The sequence below is a fragment of the Chelonia mydas genome, chromosome 19 (genome assembly GCF_015237465.2).
Source record: "Chelonia mydas isolate rCheMyd1 chromosome 19, rCheMyd1.pri.v2, whole genome shotgun sequence".
Classification (NCBI taxonomy): Eukaryota; Metazoa; Chordata; order Testudines; family Cheloniidae; genus Chelonia; species Chelonia mydas.
Genome location: NC_051259.2, coordinates 13,054,040 through 13,076,148, shown reverse-complemented (window position 1 = coordinate 13,076,148; position 22,109 = coordinate 13,054,040). Strand labels below are relative to the sequence as shown.

The 22,109-nt window shown below is 50.0% G+C and overlaps 1 protein-coding gene across 11 annotated transcripts in view; it reads right to left on the bottom strand.

Moving 5' to 3' along the window:
* PTPRU (protein tyrosine phosphatase receptor type U) overlaps positions 1 to 22,109 on the bottom strand; it is a 298,799-nt gene that overhangs the window by 48,517 nt on the left and 228,173 nt on the right. For all 11 annotated transcript variants that reach the window (XM_043532241.1, XM_043532242.1, XM_043532243.1 and 8 more), the window contains exons 15-17: positions 10,151 to 10,308; positions 5,282 to 5,472; positions 1,426 to 1,498 (exon numbers count right to left, since the gene is read on the bottom strand). In XM_043532241.1, coding sequence (XP_043388176.1) covers positions 1,426 to 1,498; positions 5,282 to 5,472; positions 10,151 to 10,308 — 422 coding nt within the window. The remainder of the gene's footprint in view (positions 1 to 1,425; positions 1,499 to 5,281; positions 5,473 to 10,150; positions 10,309 to 22,109) is intronic.

Sequence of the window (22,109 nt, the reverse complement as noted above, 5' to 3'; positions counted from 1 at the left end):
TTGGGCACCCCAGCCCACCATCCAGGGCAGGTGGAGGGTGCAGGGTTCCCTATAGTGCCCCAGGCTCCCTAGGCGGCTCTTACCATGGCCTGGCTCCGACTTCTGGGCTGTCCAGGGACTTGGGGGAAGAGGAGGAGCAGGGCCAGGGCCACAGAGGAGGCAGGGCTCCTGCATGTGTCCCAGTTTTGCATTTTGAAAAGGTGGTCACGCTAGTGGAACGTACCCTGGCTGTCGGGGTAGGGACCTGGCCAGGGGATCATGCCAGAGGAGTAAAGCACTAGGACTCTGGCAGAAACAAGCCTTTCCGGTCTCTTCTGTTCTTTAAGAGCCAATCGCTTAACCTTAGCGTGTTTATCGTGTCCACATCTGTCTATTTTCTTACCCTGTAAGCTCCCTGGGGCAGGAAAATGGCCGTATAAGAGTTAGGTATTAATTAATAGCAATAAGTGTTCGTACAGCATCTAGCGCTGTGGGGCCCAACTTGTCCATAGCCTTTGAGCACCACTAAACGTGTCCTATACTAGTAATGCATCCGATGAAGTGAGCTGTAGCTCACGAAAGCTTATGCTCAAATAAATTGGTTAGTCTCTAAGGTGCCACAAGTCCTCCTTTTCTTTTTGCGAATACAGACTAACACGGCTGCTACTCTGAAACCTATACTAGTAGGGTCTCTCAAGGCCAAAGGAGCCAGTGTTGCACGCAACTCCAGCCCGCAAGCTAGACTCAAAGGCACAGAATGAATGGAAACTGCACCCCACAGACAAAGTGCCCCGAGCACGGGGATAGCTGCTGCACTCCACCAGCCCAACACATTCGCTCGGCTTCTTCCCCCCAATGAATTTGATAGATTTTACCCCGCGGGGAAGCTGCACCGCCCCCCAATCCTGGCCTGACTGGCCATAGTTATTCTGCTCCACAGCCAGCCGCTCTGCAAAGCTTTGCCAGCTCTTCTCCGTCCTGCCCTGGCTCACCCCGTTATTCCAGATGTGCTCTCCCAAGACAGCCCTGCTAGTGCCCTGAGCCTTCCTGTTCCAGTCCTGCCCCAGCCCATTGCACAGCTCGGCCATGCACAACTGTCACGACCTACCGCCCCTCGCTTCCCAGCTACTCCCCACACATCGCCTCTGCCAGTGCACCTCATTCGTGATGCCTGGGCCTCTGCTGGGGTGAGGTTCTGTGAAGCAAATCTCTGGGAGGGACAGAAATGAAACCAACAACCGGAACAACACCCAAGAGCAAAGCACAACCTAGGTCCATGGGGTGAAGAGGCCAGCCCGTTCACCTGTTGTGCACCAGCGCATCACCCCTCCGCACCCCTGTCGCCTGTGCGTTGCTAGGAGACTCTTTGCAGAGGTTTCAAAGCATTCCAATATTAGGCAGGCAGGTTTTTCTGTTGTTTTTAAAGCCTTTGTCTCAGATACTTACAGGTTGGCATGTGATCCTGCCTCCCTTTGGTCTTGTCTTTCTTCTTGGATGCATCCCAGCCTTCAAAGAAACTCTAAAGAAAGCAGAAAAGTCTATTATCTATCCAGGGAACAGATACATGGGATTCCCTCTGGTAGCCCCTGAAGCAAATGCCCCATCACACCTGCTCCAGGCTTAGGGTTGGGTGTAGTATCCATTGCGGTTTCGTCCAGCATTTTGACAGTGGAGTTGGGGGGGGGGGAGGGGGGCGAAGTGCGGATGATGTTTTTTTGGGGGCTGTCCTAATTGCTGATGAGGAGGATCCTGCACCCAACAAGCTGAATGCTCCAGGACATTGAAGGGTCCCAGAATAGAACTTTCAGGCTCATCACGATACAATGTTGAGCTGCAAGGTCGTGATGTCCCACCACACCCGAGGGATCTCATCACACCACTTCACAACGCTGCAGTAGACTGCGACTGAGTTCCTGCCATAACGTAGTGGTGATAAGAGGCTGCGTGGTCTATGGAAATGAACACAGTACCTCCTCAGTCCCAATGTCAATGGCTCACCATGCATCTTGGGGCAAGTCAGTTTGTCCTTCTGTACCTCAGTTTCCCAATCTGCAAAATGGGGCTAAAGCCTACCTTAGAGTCATAGAGTTTAAGGCCAGACGCACCCACCACTCTGACCTCCTGTGTATCACAGGCTACCAGCACCACACAGCACCTGCACATTAAACCCAACAACCGAAATCAGACCGCAGTATTGCAACCCACAGGGGACGAGACTATTACGTGCCTCAGGCAGAGAACAGGGGCACTGAGGTGACCAGTGCCTGAGGCCCCATCAATGGCAGGGAAATGATAAGTGAGGTGTACCCAGATAACCGTGACAAGTGACCCCCACCCTCATGCTGCAGGGAAAGGCAAAACCCCCCCAAGGTTCCTGCCAACCTGACTGGGGGGAAATTCCTGCCCGATCCCACATACAGCGATCAGCCGGACCCTGAGCACATGAACAAGAACCAGCTGCCAAGCACCTGAGAGAGAGAATGTTCAGTGCCACCTGAGAGTCCTGGCCCTCCCTGCCCAATGTCCCATCTCTAGCCGTGGCCATCCCTGATGCAACAGAGGAAGGAGATTAAAAAATCCTCCCAGAATACATTGGGGGCGGGAGGGAATCCCTTCCTGACCCTGCAGATGGCTGGCTGTAACCCTGAAGCATGAACCCTTAGGAACGTAGGACATAAACTGGACGAGAGCCCCAGAGCTCTTGAGCTCTGCCCCCCACCATCACAAACAGCCCCATCATACCATTGCACTCATACATTTGTAAAGCTCTCTCATAAAACTAATTGCTTGCCCCACAACTCCTGTTGGGAGGCTGTTCCAAAACCGCACCCCTCAGTGGTTAGAAACCTTCTTCTGATTTCCAGTCTGGTTCATGGCCAGTTTATACCCATTTGTTTGTGTGTTAACACTGGCTTTTAGCTTAAATAGCTCTTCACTCTCCCTGCTATTTACCCACTAACATATTTACAAAGAGCCGTCATATCCCCCCTCAGCCTCCTTTTTGCTAAACTAAACACACCAAGCTCTTCCAGTCTCCTCTCAAAAGACAGGCCCTCTACTCCCTGATCCTCCTGGGTGCTCTTCTCTGCACCTGTTTCACTTTAAATTAAACTTTACGGCCGATGGAGGACCAGAACCGTAAACAGTTTGCCAAACAAGGCCATACCACAGGGGTCCTGTCAAGCTTAACCAGTTCATGTTTGTGCAGCAATCTGAACACGCAATGCATTATCTAAGAACTAAGGACCCAATCCACAGTGATGGCATTGGTCTGCCGCTTCCCAGCACCAAACACCGCAACACTGCGACACACAAGTTTGTCCCATCAGAGCAACTCAAAGCAGGTCCCTCCAGACGGACTTGAAGGTGTCTGGACCTAGCCAGCTGGTCAGTGCTATAGATGCAGGAATTCGTTCCTGAGCCTCACATGCAACTAACGAATGCCCTGAAGCCTGAATTTGATTAGCCTTATCGAGGGACAGCAATGAGGAAATCGCACATTGCAAGAAGTGCCTTGGGGAAAGCGTGCTGGGGTCTTTTGGGACTTCCCTGACACACAGCACATTGTCCAGCCACACAACACACACCACAGTCTGGTTTCCTTAGGCCAGAGGAAGTTGTTAGACTGTAAGCTCTTTGGGAGTGCATCATTCTGTGTGTTTGTGAAGCACCAAGAACAACGGGGCCCAGATCCTGACTGGGGCCTCCAAACACTACCCCAATCTGAATAGTCAATGCAACAAATCAGATTTCTGTCTGAAAACCAAATATTAATCACACCACTTTGCTCTCTGGGCAGCGTCTCTCCTGCAGAAACATCAGCACAGGCTTCACAAACATCAAATCATTAACCCTCACTGCCCCACCACTACTTTGTGAGCCAAGCCTGTATTATTTGTCCTTAGAAGGGGAAACTGAGGCACTGGGCAGTGACATGACTGGGTCAAGGGTAGGCAGTACAGCAGTGGCAGAACAAGGACCAGAAGGAGTCCTGACTTTCAATCTGCTTCTTTAACCAAAGAACATTTCTGGGAGCTTCTATGTGCCGGATACAAATTTCAGTTGCATCCAGAAATCCCTGTTTCAGACCATTACAAATTGCTTATTTCTCCAGGTCTTTCCTTACCCTTTTTCTCTCCCCATAGAAGTAGAACAGCCTGGTACATAATAACAGCAACGTTCATGGATCGGAATAAGAGGCAGAAAGTGGAAGGAAATTACATGTTTTCTCCCCACCCATAATATCGAAGTGCTTTTCAAATGACTAGTTCTGAGCCCATACAGCAGCTTGTCAAGCAGCCCTAATGATTATAACTTGATTTGTCCAATACATAAAAGAGGGGGCAAAAAGGTTCCTGCACTTGAAACAAGTGAACATTAAACAGTAATTTTAATTACTGGGGGATTTCAATAGCCCAGCCTGTGGGACACCAAGGAATCGGGAAATCAGCCCTGCTATGCGCACTGTAGCAAGTGTCAGAAAGCACATCTCGCCATTATACCTGCTTCAGCCTGATGGGGTAGGGACAGGGATGGAACATTAATGACTCTGGGGGCATCCGCTCTGCATTAAAATGAGAGGAGACCATCTACACTGACCAGGCTGGGCTGCTGCTGCACAATGGAACACAGTGGGTGTCTGTCACAGGGTGGGAGTAGAGGAGAGAGAAGCTCTCAGCACGATAGCAAGGGGTGGACCTGGCATTGTCCTGCAGCCAGCCGTGCTGGACAAGGAAAGAGCTGGGTTTGCAAAGGGAGAGCCGCCTACAGGGGCAGATCTGGGAGGGGCGAGCCCAACATGCTGAAAGTTTCCTGGACTGTCTAGTAAATGGCTGACATGGCCTGGTTTTGGCCTAGTTTGTTTCAGGGTATGACATCCCGGGAGCCGCCGGGGCGAGAGACTCACACGCCATGCCATGGGAAGGCTGGGGTGCCCTGCCTGCTCGTGTCTAATTTGGACCCAGATCCTCAAGGGTATTTAGGCACCCAACTCCCAGGAGAGTGAGGCCCCTAAATATCTTTGAGGATCTGGGCCCTGGTGCCTCATGAGACATCTGACCACAAACTCCCATTATTCAGATGAATGCTGTTAGATGTCTGCAGCACCCCACACTTGCAGAAATACCCTCAGGCCGGAGTCCCAGTGATCTGCCCCAAAGGTGACCTGGGAATCCAGCTGTCTGACTTTGCCCTGCCCCACCCCTCGGCTACGTCGGGAGTGGGCGTGCGAGGCGGGTGTGGGCGAAGGGGATAAAAGCAAGGGGGAGCAGGCAGGATTCCCTGACCGCTCCCCAGCTCTCACCTCATACTCCTGCTTGAAGCCATAGCCTTCCGCTGTCTTCATCTGGTTGATGTGCTGGAGGAGATCGGCCACTCTGACGGCAGGGTGGAGCTGCCCAGTGTGGTATGGGGAGCCTTTGCGCCCGCACTGGCGCCGTGGGGAGCCTCCGAGCAAGCTGCTGGACTCGTTGACCGCACTGCTGCGCTGGTCACCTGGGAGCCATGGGGGACAGGCACAGGAGGAGTTCAGAAGACGACATAGCAGGCTGGGTGCTCCTGGTTGATTTGCTCAATCTAAGCAGAGTTGGGCTGAGCTGGTACTTAGATAGGAGATTGCCCAAGGAGGCTCAAACTTAATCCCATGCACCACTACAGACTAGGGACCGAATGGCTCGGCAGCAGTTCTGCAGAAAAGCACCTAGGGGTTACAGTGGACTAGAAGCTGGATATAAGTCAACAGTGTGCCCTTGTTGCCAAAAAGGCTAATGGCATTTTGGGCTGTATAAGTAGGAGCATTGCCGGCAGATCAAGGGACATGATCATTCCCCTCTATTCGGCATTGGTGAGGCCTCATCTGGAGTAGTGTCCAGTTTTGGGCCCCACACTACAAGAAGGATGTGGAAAAATTGGAAAGAGTCCAGCGGAGGGCAACAAAAATGATTAGGGGGCTGGAGCACATGACTTATGAGGAGAGGCTGAGGGAACTGGGATCATTTAGTCTGCAGAAGAGAAGAATGAGGGGGGGATTTGATAGCTGCTTTCAACTACCTGAAAGGGGGTTCCGAAGAGGATGGATCTAGACTGTTCTCAGTGGTACCAGAGAACAGAATGAGGAGTAATGGTCTCAAGTTGCAGTGGGGGAGGTTTAGGTTGGATATTAGGAAACACTATTTCACTAGGAGGGTGGTAAAGCACTGGAATGGGTTACCTACAGAGGTGGTGGAATCTCTATCCTTAGAGGTTTTTAAGGTCAGGCTTGACAAAGCCCTGGCTGGGATGATTTAGTTGGCGATTGGTCCTGCTTTGAGCAGGGGGTTGGACTAGATGACCTCCTGAGGTCTCTTCCAACCCAGATATTCTATGATTCTATGAACCTGCTGCAGGGGGTGCTCTTGCCATGTGGGACTCTCTGTTGGGGTTCTGTGGAAGCTCCCCCTGGAGGAGCACCTGTCGCTACCCTTTGGAAGGGCACAGCACCAGCATCAATGGCCAGTGCAGAGGGGCTGGGCACGGTACGGTATTAAAACTAGCACCGTAATACTTCAATATGGTTTAGTTAAGGTGGAGAGCGGCAGAATAAGCATGTTAATAAACAACTGCTTTGATGAGGCCAAACTGTGCTCTCAGTCCCTTCTGGAGCGATTGCAAGATTTTAAGGCCAGAAAACACCATTATCATCTTCCTAGTCAGAACTCCTGCACAACACAGGCAAAAAAGCAGCCCCCAGTCACTTCTCTCTGAAACCCGCACCTTTCCGATGTCTCAAAAAGATATCTGGCCTGGTCTCAAAGACTGAAAGGGATGGAAAATCCACCGCCCCGACATAGGTTCTTCCCATGGTTAATTATCCTCACAGCTGAAAAGGCGTGTCTTATTTCTAGTCTTGATGTCAATGGACTTCACTGTTATTACTTGGTTAAGCTACTCAATATCGACACCAATGTAACAGAGTAGAATTTAGCCCATGTGGTATCTGGGCCAAATTCAGCGTTAGTCTGTATTTTTTCATGATGAGCCACCACTGCCCTGCTCATTGATTAATTCTCAGGATTCCCCAAACGCTCCCACCCAAAGTTCTGAGCTCTGACCTTGCTAAGAGTACTTTGTTCAGTGCAGAGCATTTTTCTGGATGGCAGCATTGTCTGCCTATTGCAAACAACTATCTTCTCTATAAGATTGAGTTCTGGCTATGGTTACCCTAACGCTTCTAAACAATCCTTTCTGGTTCATCCATAAAGCTCCAAGGGTTCCTTGCATCTGCTAGAAAATGCCAAATCGCCCATCCAGGTTTTGCGGTTTCTAGTGTCTGCATCTCGGGGTTATGAAAAGCTAACGGAGGGCTAATATGTTAACAGAATGCAGGAAACCCCATACATGAAATAGTGCAAGAGTCTCAGACTTTGTGAAGTGAAATGACCCCAATTGAATGGACCTCAAACGTGTCATTACACTGACAGGAGAGTGACTGTGAATGGAATATGGCGATGTGGGTGAGGGGAAGGATGAAACCTGGGTGATATGAACTGGAGTTTATGACGATTTGTAGGACATTGAACACAATTAAAATTAATGATGATACTAATTTGCAATTATGCACAATAGCTCCTTCCAGCGAAGGACCCTTACAGCCATTAACTAGCTGTGCTCTCACATCACCCCGTGAGAGCGGGAACTATTATTTACTCAATTGACAAATGGGGAAACTGAGGCACAGGGGTTGTGGGGAAGGTCACACAGGAGGTCAGGGACAGAGCTGGGACCTGAACCCAGGAGTCCTGACTCCCAGCCCAGCATCTAACTATTAGAGAACGCTCCCCCCCGCTTTTATTTTCCAGGAAGGAAAAGGTGGAGGAAGCATGCCGAGCCTGGTGCCTGAGCTGGGACTTGGGTCTGTTTTAGCTGGGGAAGGTTGACTGAGAATGTCTGGCTGTGCCAGCGCTTGTCACCCACTGGCAGCTCATCCGGGCGTCATGTGTGTTTTCGACACTGGTGTTTACAGATTTGGGATGGGGCTATTTTCTTCAGTTAGGGGAAAATTCGGACTCCTGCGCAGCTAGCGCCTGTCTCCCCAGACCCGCGCTCTGTCAAGCAGAGCGATGGGCAGGCATCCTCATCAGCAGGGAGACCGTCTTCTTTCCTCCCCAGCGCTCCCCTAAGGGGCACAGATGAGGTCCCACTCCCTGATATCAGGAACAGCTCAAGTCTCTACCTCAGCATTCCCTTCAAACGCTGCAACGAGCATCCATTTCTGGTCTCTGATGCTAAGTCCAGATTCTGCCCTCCCATTCGCCAGTGTAAACTCAGAGCAACTACACTGAGGGCCTGGAACCACACCAGTGTAAGCAGGAGCAAAATCAGCTCCTGTGTCTAACATCACAGAAGCCTCTTTCTCATGCATGGCCGCCCAGAAATGAACCTAAATCCACTCCTGGAAGAAGCTAGATGCAGCCCCATTGACTCCTACACGTGTAAGACAGTGGAGAGTCTGGGCTGCAGGCTCTCAGATGCTTGGAGGAGAAAATGCTCATATGAACCAATCTCATTAAGAGCATTTCAAGAAGCCACAATAGCTCAAAAATAATACACAGTATTAGCTCAAAAATAATACACCTATCCAGCTATATCAAAGGAGGAAAAGGTTGCCCTCTGGGCTTCTATTATCTGTGAGACAATGCTGGGAACCATATTAATCCTGTCTTTTGCACAGGGAAGATGGGAGCAAGCAGCATCTTGAAGTTATAGTAACAGATGTTATTAGCATATGGTTGAAACTAGGGCATAGAACAAATTATTTTATAACTAAATCAGCCTAGAAATGCATACGCCAGTGGGTGTGAAATTATCAGTCTCCCTCTAACATGAGCACAGTGTACTTTTCACCCTGCAAGACCCACGCCTATTCAGAACAACAGAAAGCTGTCTGTGTTATACTCCAAGCTCAGCATAAGTTAAAAGCCTGGATCCAAATCTACCCAGGCTTAGGCCAGGATTTCTCAGAATTCCAGTTTGCATTCAGATCTCTGTTTTGTGAATGGCTCCCAGTCACACTGGGGCCAACCAAAACCACTGATCACAACTTGGAGCAGGGGGGCTGAGAGCCAGATCTGAATTTTGCAGCTCAGACCCCACCCACCCACTTTTTCCAGTGGAGTTACATCTTGAAAGAGTTTTGCTTATTATAGACATGGCTCTACACACACGCGTGAGGTCGCTTTGATGAGATTGCTGCCCCTGAGGATATATAGAGGGCCAGGAACCCTTTCAGTGTGCAAGGACCTGCAGTCTGACTGAAACGGGTGCAGGTATCCACAGGCACGGGCTTTCCAGTGCCAGGATAAAATATGAGTCAAGAGTCCAGGTGGAGCCTGCCGTCGGGCTGATCTATTCGCATGGGCAGTCACTGGTGCCGGGCACCAGAGCCCTGGCAGGCTGTACAATCTGTGCAGCCCCAGTGGATGAAGATGGCATTACAGCGAGTGTAGCCCATGCTGACTCGTTGAACTGATGGTTTTGGGGAAGAGCCTCGTTAGGGGAAATCTGACTCCCAATCTGGCAGCATGAAAGAAGCTGAGAGGTAGCACTGTCCAGGAACTAGGGCACTGGTCCAGGACTCAGAAGACCTGCATTCTCTTCTTGGCTCTGCCATTGATCTGCTGTGGGACCTTGGACGCTTCCCAGCTCAGTTTTCCCTCACACTCTTCATTTGGCCTATTTAGATTGTAAGCGCCTCAAAGCGGGGGTTGTCTCTCACTGTGCGCATCCAGTGCCTAGTGCAATGGGGCCTGGATCTCAATTGTGGCCTCTCGGGGCTACTGTTGCAATGACGACAAGCTAAGTTCAGTGGAGGAGCCCTGCATAGGCAGATGAGAGTGGGGTCAAGATTCACAGTCAGCGGGAGATTCGTGGATGGAGCAATGGTGGATTAGCCTGATGCCTTACCAAGATCATGGTCCTGCAGCTCAGATTTGTGAACCATTTTTAGCACCATGTTATTGTTTAAACAGAAACCTAATTCACTTTGTTCTCGAGCACTTTAGCACGCAACTCACTGCATACCAAAGATGCCTCTGAGTGGGAAGGGCAGGACAGACAGGTGCCGAACCATTCTATATAGGATATTATACCACGCCCATCACCAGAGCATCTGGGCACCTTCTTGCATAGTCCTTACCCCTGTTGCTGCAGTTGTGCGCATCCATGAAGGACAGGCCCAGCCTCTCGTCCTCCTGCAGGGTGCTCTGGTCTGTGAAGCTCCGGTCGATGGCGCTCATCATGTGGGTCTTCTCGTGGCGGTAGTTAATCGTAGCTTTGGTCACGTTGACGGGTTTCCTACAGGAGGGTTACAAAGGGGGAAGCAGACACGTAATGCTCAGCCACACTGCTCTTGCCAGACACAGGCTCTGATTTAAAAATCATGAGCCTGATTTTCAGAGGCAGCCTCTGATTTCGCAGTGCACCTATTTGGCAGCCTTTCGATGTCTAGCTGGCTGACTGCTCGCACAGCGCTACGGCGTCTAAAACATGCCCACAATTATCTGTGCAACGATGCAAAACCAGACCCTGAATGGAGTCCCTGCTGAAAAGCAGGGCTACCACCTAAAGGTTCATGCACAGCTAGTGATTCTGAGGGCTTGGAGTTTCGGTGAGTATGCCTGCACTGCAAAGAAAAACGGGCCGTGCCAAGGCTCAGAGCCTGGGGCACCTGCCTCAGGGGCTGCAGGGCTAAACACAGCAGTGTTGGCCTTCCCGCCTGGCCTCTGAAACCTGGTGAGGGCAGCGGTTATCTGAGTCCAGGCTCCAGCCCGAGCAGGAACATCTACACTGCTATTTTTAGCCCAGTAGCCCGAGCCCTGCAAGCCTGAGCCAACTGACCCAGGCTCTGAGACTCGGTACCAAAGGTTTTCCTTCGCCATGTAGACGTACTCAGCAACTGCTGAGCACTGGCCCTGTGAAAACCAGGCCCCAACACAGCGTCTCCCAGAATCTCCAGGCACTTGCGACTCTGTTGGCCTATTTGCTTAGCCAGTTCACAAACAAACGAAACGTAAATTGGACAATGGTGTTCAGCCTCGGATCCAGCCATATACCGAAATCCCTGAAAGCACAGCGGCCCAGATCCCCAAAGGCATGTGGGCTCCTAAATTCAATCATGGACGGTAAGGAGCCTGTCCCTTTGAGGATCCAGGTCTGAGCATTCAGCAGCACCCATTAAAAGGTGACATTTACCGAAGCACTTAAATGACTTAGGAGCCTAAGTGCAAAATGTAATCCAGGGGAGTCTCCTGGCCACTCTGACCTTCTGAAATTCAGCCCACTGATTTGCGTGCCTACATCAGGACACCTGAGCCTAACTTTAGGGCCCCATCCTTTAAAATCTTGACCTCAATGCCTATGTTGGTGGCCTTCATGTCAGGGGCCCAGCTGGCACCACCTCAGGACTGATTTTCACAGATGCTCAAGCAAGTGTTGCCCCCCAGGGACTCCGGCTTAGCCCACCTACAAATCAGGCCTTATGTCTGACAAGCTAGGTTCCCAAAAACTGAGCCTCCTAAAATGACTGGGCGCTGTGCTGACCAATATTGTCACATGAACACCCTGTCGGTCTGTTTCCATCTGTTAGCTCTTATCTGATACTTGCAAGCTCTTTGAGGCAGCCTTTTTGTTCTCTGTTTGTACAGCACCTAGCGTAATGGGATCCAAGACTAGGTCTCCCAGGCTCTATGGAAATACAGGTCATAAAAATCAAGGAATCCCTGGACTTAGAAATGGAAAAGGGCCCCGGAACTACACAGCCTGGGCAGGATTATGCCCTGGGCACATTTCTCAGGGCTTGGACCAGTGCCATTATTAGCTAACACTACTCCTCTGACACAGGCTCCTATAAATCCTGAGCTGTGTTTTGCTCTCCGTAGTCCAAGTGGAAGGAAGATGCAAGTCTAAGAGACAGGCCGGTGTCCCATTCATCCTTCCTTCTCCTTGACTCCGCAGCGCTCCATGGATTGCAGCTTTCAGAACTCCTTCACTGGGCCCCAGAGCAGGTAGAGAAGCTCTCTGCCATGGGCACGGAAAACATGCACTGATGTCTCCTTGGCCAGCAGTTACAAATGAACAGAGTAGGACTGTGAAGTATCCTGTGTCATTAGGTTTTCTTCTGCGCACCCAGGCTGGCAAACAGTACTATTTCTAGGCCACAATGCCCTGCCTGCCCTGGGTCCCACGGTGTGTTAACGACTTCCCATCCTCACCCACAGCACAGACGGGTAGAACATCATTCAAGGCAGTGGGGTCAGACCCACTGAACTGGCTGTTGCAGGGGACACCCTGAGACCTCAAGGAGCCAGGCTCAGCCACCCCCCATTACAATCAAAGGCCTATTTTCTGAATGAGGTGACCGCATTTGCCAGGTGTCCGGTGATGCACAGAAGACAGTCAGCACAGGGCAGCACAAGCCACCGCTCCTGATTGTGGTAATCTCTGAGCAACATGGAGGCACCGCAAGTAGCCTCCCAATGCAGCTCATTCCCCACAGAACATGCCTTCCTTCCCAGAAGGTCACTGTCCCGTCCTTGCTCCTGTGGGTGACTCCCTTCCCCTGCACCCAGCAAGGCTCCAGGACAGCTTGTGTCAGGGGCCCAGCTCGCACCCTGGCAGGCAATTATTGCCATCAGCCCCTTCCCTGGAGCACAAGGAGCTGCTGGTGAAAGCTGCCCCCATCCACTTCCGACTGCTTGGGGAGGTTGGAAAGAAGCAGAAGGCTTCCCCCAGCCCTTGTCTGATAAGTTCCGGCCCATAATTCTCTAGGCCTTGGATTGCCTGTAGTGATATTTATTATTGGGAAAGCATGGCCAGCAGAACAGGAATGCAATGGGCAGAGAGGCCTTCTGAATGACTCTGGGCACACACAGCTGGTGTTGTGCTAAGCAACACTCACTGTTACCCTGTAGTTTGACTGCAAGAGGAGTTATTTTCCATCCCACACATTCTGGGGCACATGCTACACACTCAAGGCACCAAAAGCTGGGGCAATTCAGCCTCTGCTGCTCTGGCCCTTCTAACTTGATACAGAATAAACATTGGGGGATGGGAGGCTTCAGAGACAGGATGTTAACAAGAGGAGAGGTTGAACTACAGCTGGTTGAAAAATGGTGGCAGCGTTGGGGGAAAGTGCTTCAATTGTTTCTGGTTTGCAGGGTTTAAAATGGAGCATGAGCTCAGGTTTGCCACGTTTTTTAAGAAATATTTTTTGAGGGGAAAAAATCAGAAATTTGATTTTTCCTCTCCCCTCCCTCTTTTGCCACTAAGTGATATAATCCTTGGAGGGTTCCCACCTCCACCTGTTTTCATTTTTCTTTCGCCTCTGTCACTTTTCCCACATTGAGGACGTCTGGGAAAATTACAGCATGGAAAAGGAAAAAGGCAAATAGATAAAATGAAATACAGAACGTAAGCCCTGATCTGCCACCATTTACATGCATGCTGAGCTTTACTGTCGAGAGCAGCTCCATGGATCTCCACGAGAGTACTCCCAGTGGTAAGTTAAGGAGGTGTACAAGTCTTCGCAAGATCAGGGCCCGAGGTGCCATTGATTCCATACATTCATTGGTGAAAAGGGGGAACCTGACAATTCAAAATTTTAAGTTTTGCTGAAAAACCAGAACTTTTTAAAAAAAAGATACAGCTTTTTGCCAACTATTTTTGTTTTAAAAAGCCAAATTTTGGTTTAAAAAGCAAAAATTTTTTGACCAACTCTAGTTTGCACCAAAAAAAAAAAAATTGGGGGTGGGTGGGGTTGGAATCCAGTCCCAGAGCGAGATCTAGACCCTGTACCTGGCAAAACTCCAGATCAGAACCTCCCCAAACCTTAGATAGTTCAAAATCCAGATCCATGTTTAAATGTTGCAGTCTGGGCTCCCCATCAATTCTAGCAAGCCTGGGGCTGAGCCTGACATGCCATTGGTGGGGAGGGGAGTTGTTGACTCATGTCACTGGATTTTAGGCTACTTTAGCCTCTGAACCAGTCTGCAATAATCCCCTGCAACAGCAGCTGTAGATGGACAATAATGCCAGCTGCAGCTTCCCCCTGCCAGTGAGCTTGGCCAATAAGAAACTTCCTCCCAGGAAGGAGAGGCACACAAGGACCGCTGGTGATACAGCATCTAGCTGAAGTATCAACTGGGCTCCCAATGAAATTGTAAGGGTTGAAAATTACATTACACTAGAACCAGCTTTTCAGTTACACCATCAGAGGCTTTTGCATTAGAACACTTACACTGTAACAAAGCTTCCCCCTGCAGTAGTTACAATGTAACACATCCATCTCCTCCTCCCTCCCAGCAGTAATTACCATGGAATGTGATCACCAGGCCCTCTGCCCATGAAGCAATGACAATGTAACATGATCCCCCCTTCCAGTAGTTACAATGTAACATGCCTTTGAGTTGCCGTTACAGTATGTCAGATAAAGCCAAGACCAAAATAAAAAACATGAGGGGGTCCCATTTATCTCGGGGGAAACTGCATTGGATTCAGAGATAAATTAGGTCCTCCGGGCCAGATTTCACAAGAGCTCAGCAGCAGGTTTTCACGTGCTCACCACTCACAACGGAGGCCAGCCTTTCCAAAAGACCCGCTCTCATTTAGGCAGAGCCAGATCTCCACCAGTGCTCAGCGCTCTGCAGCTCCCACTGGGATGCTCATGGGCTGATTTTCATGGGCTCAGCACCCATAGGTGAGAGCAGACGTTCAAAAGAGCCCAGCACCTAAAGTCTTACAAATTTTAGAAGGGATCTTAAACCTTGGGCTTGAGGGTTTAGGCCAATCGCTGACAGAGACATTAAAAGCAAGCTGCGTACATACCGCGCATGTAGTTACAGTGGGAGGCAGTGAGGGAAAGCTTCAGCAGTGGGGAAATGGCAGAGACTTTCCCCGCTGCCTCCCCTGCCAGAGCCTTTCCCTGCAGTCTTTTCTTGCAGCAGGGGAAGGCTCCGGCCGCAGGACACTACACTGCTAAAATCAGGCCAGACGGCACAGCTTGGGTGAGCAGAGAACCACGTAGGGTATGTACTCCAGCACACTCCCTTCAGGCATTTCTATTCACCTCATCTAGACTGCCATTTACACCCACGCTAGGGGAGCTGTGCGGGTATGTACAATGCACACAGCCAAAAAAGTGTGTGATGTAGACATACCCTCAGAGAGGATAACGCAACAGCTGGACCTGGGGTTGATGGTTCCTGGGTTCCCATAATGCTGAGCCCTTTTGGAAATGGGTCCCTGTATGTTTTCCATGCCATCTGGAAGCCTGTGAATACTTCGGAAGCATTTTTTAACAAGCCACAGAGGCACTTAAAATTTACTTGACAGAGAAAGAAACTTGCTGGAGCAGAGAGCGCAGAGCGAGCGAGAGAGAATGACAATTACTTACGGGTAATAGGAATAGGAATAGTAGTTCCTCCTGGCAAGCGTGCAAACAAAGAGAACAGCAAAAATTGCATAAGCAGCTTTTCTCCAGAGTAATGAAGGGGGAGGTTTATTTGGAATCTCAGACGACAACAGGCCAAAGATTGCTGTAGTCACCATGCAGCGGATGGGTGCGAGGCAGGGAAGGCAAGAGAGAGCCGTGGGACCACAGAAAGAAAGGGAGTTGCTGGAAATGAAAGGCAGCACATCTGCATGCTCACAGCTGGCCTGAGGATATGCAAGAATCACCTTAGAATAAAAAGGAGTACTTGTGGCACCTTAGAGACTAACCAATTTATTTGGGCATAAGCTTTCGTGAGCTACAGCTCACTTCATCGGATGCATACTGTGGAAAGTGTAGAAGATCTTTTTATATACACAAAGCATGAAAAAATACCTCCTCCCACCCCACTCTCCTGCTGGTAATAGCTTATCTAAAGTGATCACTCTCCTTACAATGTGTATGATAATCAAGTTAGGCCATTTCCAGCACAAATTCAGGTTTTCTCATCCCCCCCCCCCCCCCCCCCCCTAGAATAGATAGAATAAATCATTCTATTCAGGACAATAATGTGAAGCACCCTCCCCCCCCATTCCCCTCCTCCACCCATCCAATGAGACCAGGCATGTTCGAAGGGTCACAGGCATGATCTTATCTTTTTCTCCTGGGAACTGGCTTGTAACAGGGCAGCGAGAACAGGTTCTTTTGGAAATGCACTTGCCCTCAGGGGAGCCGTTTCTCACCAGCTCCGGCCTCAAAAAGGACCTGTCCAATTGCATTGGCTTTTTCCTTCTTTGGCAGGTGATTCTCCATCTCCTGCAACACACTTGTGTCTCCACACCTGTTGTGTTCTGGGAGTGGGGTGCACGACAGACACAGAGCTCCGGTACAAAGAGCAGTGTGCACCCACACACCCATCAGGCAGCAGTGCGTGCACGCACACTCCTGTTATATTACAGGAGTGGCAGCAGTACATGCACAAACACACACATTATAAGCCGGCTTATATAACCTTTCAAACTATTTCTCTCTAACCATGATGCCTGTCCACCAGCCTTCTGCTCTCTCTTTTGTCTCCATTAGAAGTGCAGCAACAGGACTGCCTCTCTTTCTGGCCAATAGAGAAACCCCCCGAAGGAGATCCAAGCAAACAGCTGAGAGGGTGTGTGCGCCTTTAGTCATAAGAATTATTAATGGAGAGTCCTGATCGCTTCCCATTGCAGCACAGGGAAATTTCTGCTATTTTTAATGATGATTAAAGTGCATCACAAACGGCCTTTCCTTCCATACTCAATCACCAAAATATTTATTATAGACAACAAACTATCTAAGTATTTTTGACCAAGCCATGCTGTTAGAAAAGGCAGACCAGGGCAGTGACAATGACCAAACAGTTACAGCGTAACTACAAAACTGATTACCACCCAGGTCCTAAGGCACCCCAATACATGATAATCATTAACATAAATGACAATGGGAGGCAATTAAAACTACAGATGATCAAAATCAAACCAGTGGTTATCTGCAATGCTGATCATCGGCAAGTGCTGATGGGAGGGGACTGAGATAAAATGTTAGAGAAATCTTAGGGGTGGAAAGAAGCCCCGTGCAGAGAAAAGACAACCCCAATTTCTCCCTATTACCAATGACAGTTTGTGCTCTAAAATCCTCTGGAGATCACCTATGCTGCAGAGCTCAGCCTAAAGCCAGACCTGGCTAGAGCTGTACGGGAACCAGATTTTCTGTTCCATGGAAAAATGTGCAGCATTGAAACAGAATTCCTTCTGACTCTAAAGGGAAAGCCAGAATTGCAAAATTGTCTGCAAACGGGAATCTTTGGGCAGGGGGAGGAGGGGGAATGGGAAGAATCAGAACAGAATTTTTCAAAAACCACAGGGCAGCCAGGGAACGAGGGAGCCGGCCACTCAGGGATCCAGCACCCTGTGCAGCTGGAGAACAGGGCAGCTCACCTGCCCACCACACAAGCAGCCAGAGAGCCAACAAGCCTGCCTGCCAGGGATCTGGCCAGCCTGCTGAAAAATGTGACTGATTCAACATGTTCCTGTGGAATCAGCATTTCCCTGAGGCAAACGGTTCTGCAGAAATTTTTTGGACCAGCTTTGAATTTCAAGCAGTCAGACCGGGATCTGAAGTCTGTGGCTCAGATCCATCTTTAACTCAGCAGGGTTGATTTCTGGGTGGAGAAGCAAATCAGTTTTCTAGTTCCCCCTGCTGAAAACCTACAGACCCCACGGCAATGGAACAATACTCTGCCCTGCTCCACTTTTCCGGGTACTTGCCGGAAGGAGATGGCTGGCAAGGGTCAGAGAGAGTTTAAAATTCTGCTCAGAGCCTCCAGAACCTGTTCCCAAGGGGCAGACTCTGATCTCCATTATGCTGATGAAATCCAGAGTAACCCCACCGAAGTCAATTAGGTTACTCCAGATTTACACCAGTGTCATTGAGATCTGACCCTTAGCAGCTTATAAGAACAAGACTTTGATGGAAAATATGGGTCTAGAGCCTCAGCTGGTGTAAATCAGCATAGCTCCTTGTAAATCAATGGAGCTCTGTGGATTTACGTCAGCTGAGGTTTCAGCCCATGGTCTTTTCCTCCTGGCTCTTAACATACTTGCCTTAAATTGTTGTTTCAGAATTCTGGGAGGGGAAGGAGTTTAATTGCTCCCCTTTATTCTCTGGCATGACAGGTCTGCTTTTTAATGATCCCTCCAGCTAGCTGTGCCTCCAGCCTCTTTCAGTAAAAGGGAGCCATTCAGAGTACGGCACTCCAGCAAACAATTGGGGGAGCCGTAGCTGCTCTCTGAATGCCCCCAGTGGTAGGTGTCCTGGAAAGCCCCTGCCTCTCCCCTGGGAGGGAACCTCACTCCACTTAGCTTCCAGAGTAAATACACTCAGTGAATGCCACGGTCAAATCCATGGAGCTGATGGCTATTTCCAAGGCTCATCTCTTTGGCTGAGTTGCACCTCTCAACCAGGTAGGGAAGCATCTATCTCTCCAGAATTCTGGGCTGGGATGCAGGTGATGCTGATTTGCTGGACCAAACAGTCAGCAGGCTGCAGCATCCTGTACGGAGACGATGCAATACTTGTATCTCCCGGCCTTCCCCCTTTCCGCCAGACCTTAGCTACAGTCCTCACCCTGAGTTTACAATGTGTGTGGATGCAAGGGTGGTAAAGGCATTGCACGCTTGGCATGTCCTAACCAATAGCAGGCTGCAACAATTTTTATTTCCCTAGTGCAGGCTTTTCGGCAGGAAGGTCAGTGAGATGATGCACTTTGAGGCACAGGAAATACAACCTGAGAACAGCAAAAGACTGACAGAGTTGCCAGGTAAGTTTTATTGATTCCAGAATGCTTCAGGTCCAGCCCACTGGGGGCACACGGTCCTCTGCAGAAGAGCCTCAGCACAAATTCATGCTGGAGCTGCAGCGCTGGTAAAATCTCACCAAGGTGAGACATTCTGCCTACTGAGATGCCTTCAGTTCAACAGAGAACCATTAGCCTTATCGGCATGTGTGGTTTGATCCAAGCCATGAAGGTTGGGCCTGCTTCTTAGCAACTTACTTCATTTACTCCCTGGCTCATAGACCATAGAGATCATTGGCTACTTGTATAATTTGCCCCCACCTCTTTCTGGAAAGGGCATATAGTTCCCACTGATGGTCATTCATAATAAGAGCTCTTAATTCTTGCTCAGTATTATCCCTCCATCTTCTCCTTGGTTGGCACGAGGTTGGATGCCATAAGGACGTCCTTCTAAGAGATGCTTGGCTGGTCTGTCTCCTGTCAGAGTAACCCCATGCCCTCCCCACTGGAGTCGTTGGGGTTTTACTACGATTTGCTGTCCTTGGTTCTCCATAGGCCTCCCATAGCTCTCTAGAAGATCTTCTTCTCCACAGGTCACTCCCCCTTGCTGGCCCCCAAATGCATCTCAACACTTTATTTTCGAAGCGTTTCACTGTCCTTCTTCCATCTTAGTAAGTTGGACATCTGCCTAAATCAACAGGCCTTATAATGATCAGGGGAGTCAGAAGCTTGAGCTCTCCCAGTAGCTCAAGAGACTCTGGAGAGAAAAGTATCAGGGATTCTCACTCTGTAATCTTTGACAACCTCACTAGGACACACTGGCACCTCCCATTCAGTACGATCAGGGTGAAGGTAACAAATGCAACATCAGTGGTTGCCCAACGTGCTTGTTCCAGGATCTACCTTCCTCACCAGAGCTGGATCCCAATTAATAGGTTCAGGTCCAACGGCAGGCCTCGGTGACACACTGCATCAGTGGGGACAGCGAAAGGAGGGATCCTGCAACTGCAGCACTGGACAGACCGTGTGGCCTATGGTACAGGATGGCTAGAGTGCCAAGTCGGGAGGTGGCCTCCTGAGTGGAATTAGAAGCTGCTTTGAGATAGTGTAGCCTAGTGGCTAAAGCCCTGGACTGGGACTCAGGAGAGGTGGGTTCTAGTCTCACCTCTGCCACAGACCTGCTGGGTGCCCTTAGGTAAGTCCTTTCATTGCTCTATGCCTCAGTTTCCCCAGCTATGGCTAATACTACTTGCCTCTTTTGGAAAGCATTTGAACCCTACAGATGAAGAGTGCTCTGTAAGAGCTAGGGATTGTCATTACCTTTTGTGACAAGCTGACTGTCTAGTTGAGAAATGAGCTCAACAAAATCTTTGAGGGGTTGTTTTTGTTTGGTGTTTTTCAGTAAGTTTTGGCATTAATAATAAAACCCCCTCCCCCAAAAAAAATCTACATGTAAAACTCATCAGATGCCTTGTAAGCCTCCTGCATGGAAATCCACAAGCTGAAATTCCTGTATCTCACACCACATCCCTGGACAGAGCCACGAAAGGGGCAGACCTCATGGAGAGACACCTAACTCACGGTCAAGCTGCTGACTTTGTGCTTGATAGGAATCGCCTGACTGATCAGACCAGGTAGTCCAGCATCCCATCTCAGACAGTGGCCAGGACCAACTATTTCAGAAGAAGGGGCAAGAAGTCTCCTCCTTAGTGGACAATTATGGAATAGCCTACTCAGTGGAAAAGTTTCTTCCTGACCCGATAGTCCAGGTTGGTTTATGCCTTGAAGCAGGTGGGTTATAGCCCCTCCAGACATTTGTATGCTGTATTTTTCATTATGTCTGATTGTTAATTATTCTTTTCACATGGAATGGACTTAACTCCTTATTTACGCTGGTGTAACCAAGATCAGAATGTGGCCCGATGGGAGGATACCATCCTTTACTACTGCATTACTATTTTCCCCCAGTCACCCCCCATCCCCTCTCCCCCCAAAAAATTACTGCCTTGGACAAGAAGTATGTGGCTTGTAGGGCTGAGTGATCTGATGCAGGGAGATGCTGGGAGCTTTCCCACTAGGACCAGGCAGGGCTCAAGCCCTAAGAGGTTACTGAACATGGCTGGGATGAGGGTATAAGCTAACAGGGAACAAAGCACTAGTGCTCTCCTCGCTTCCCTCTTGTTCGTGAACACGTCTCTGACACTCTTTCCTGGCTCTCAGCTGGCCGTGCAGCTGAGGAAACAAACACTGCTGTCGAAGGATGTGATGCCCAGTCGGGGCTCACAGGATAATACCACCCCTTTTGTTTATTTTTTTTTCTTCCTTCTGCTTATCTGCTCTGAAACAGAGACAGAAGCAGGAGATGGGAGATGAATCCACAGTCTGGTGTGCTAGGAGAAAAAAAACAACTCTGAGTTGAGGGAAGGGCAGGGGGGGGACAACCCACATCAGGCAAGAAGAGGTCCAATTTCTCTTGGAGCGATATCAGTGAAAGCACAGAGCTCTGGCTGGATAAAGCAGCAGGGAGAAAAATATCCATGAGAAAGGCTGTGAGGGCCCTTTGAATACCAAGCAGGGTGTAGTGGAGCCAGGCCGCAGAAAGGATGCATCGCCTTTGTGTCTACAGCCTGCATCTTCCTCTGGGGCTTCTGGCTGGAATGTGAAAATGGGGAGACAGAAAGTGGGGAAGGCCAGGCCAAGGAAAGCCAGATTCCATGGTGGCAGGGCAGCTTGTTGTTGCTTCAGCTCCTTTGGTCCCGTTGGCAATAGAGAGTGAATGTGGCTTTCCAAATGGTCTGGCTGATCGTGGCCGAGGAGAGCAAGCTCCATTGCACCACCAGGACTTGTGTTAACATCTCCAGCATTGCTCCCCAGGGGCTTGATCCTGCCAGGGGCTGAGCCACTGGAGCCAATGCGAGCCAACCATGCTCAGCACCTCCAGGAATTGCTCCCCACTCTCCAGGATCAGGCCTATAGCTCTTCAGACGGTAACCTCTTTGGGGCAGGCAGGCTGGCTTTGTGCCTGTCTGCACAGCACCCAGCACACTGGGTCCGTGGTCTTAATAACGGGCACGGGGTGTGAAAGCATCGACCTGGCAGGATGCCAGTGCAGGCTGGTGTGGACACACACAAAGGCTGGGAACTGCTGATACAGGCAGAGTGTGATCCAGTGCTCACTCACAAGATGTCCCACTCAGGAGCCCAGACACAGACCAGCAGGGGTTCTTGGACAGGTCAGGATGGAAGTGCAGAAGCGGAGCTGGGGCTGGGAGGTGAGGTCTGGAATAGCAGGGAGCGCTGCAGGCCAGGCATTGGCGGAGCTGTGTGGGGAGCCCAGGACTT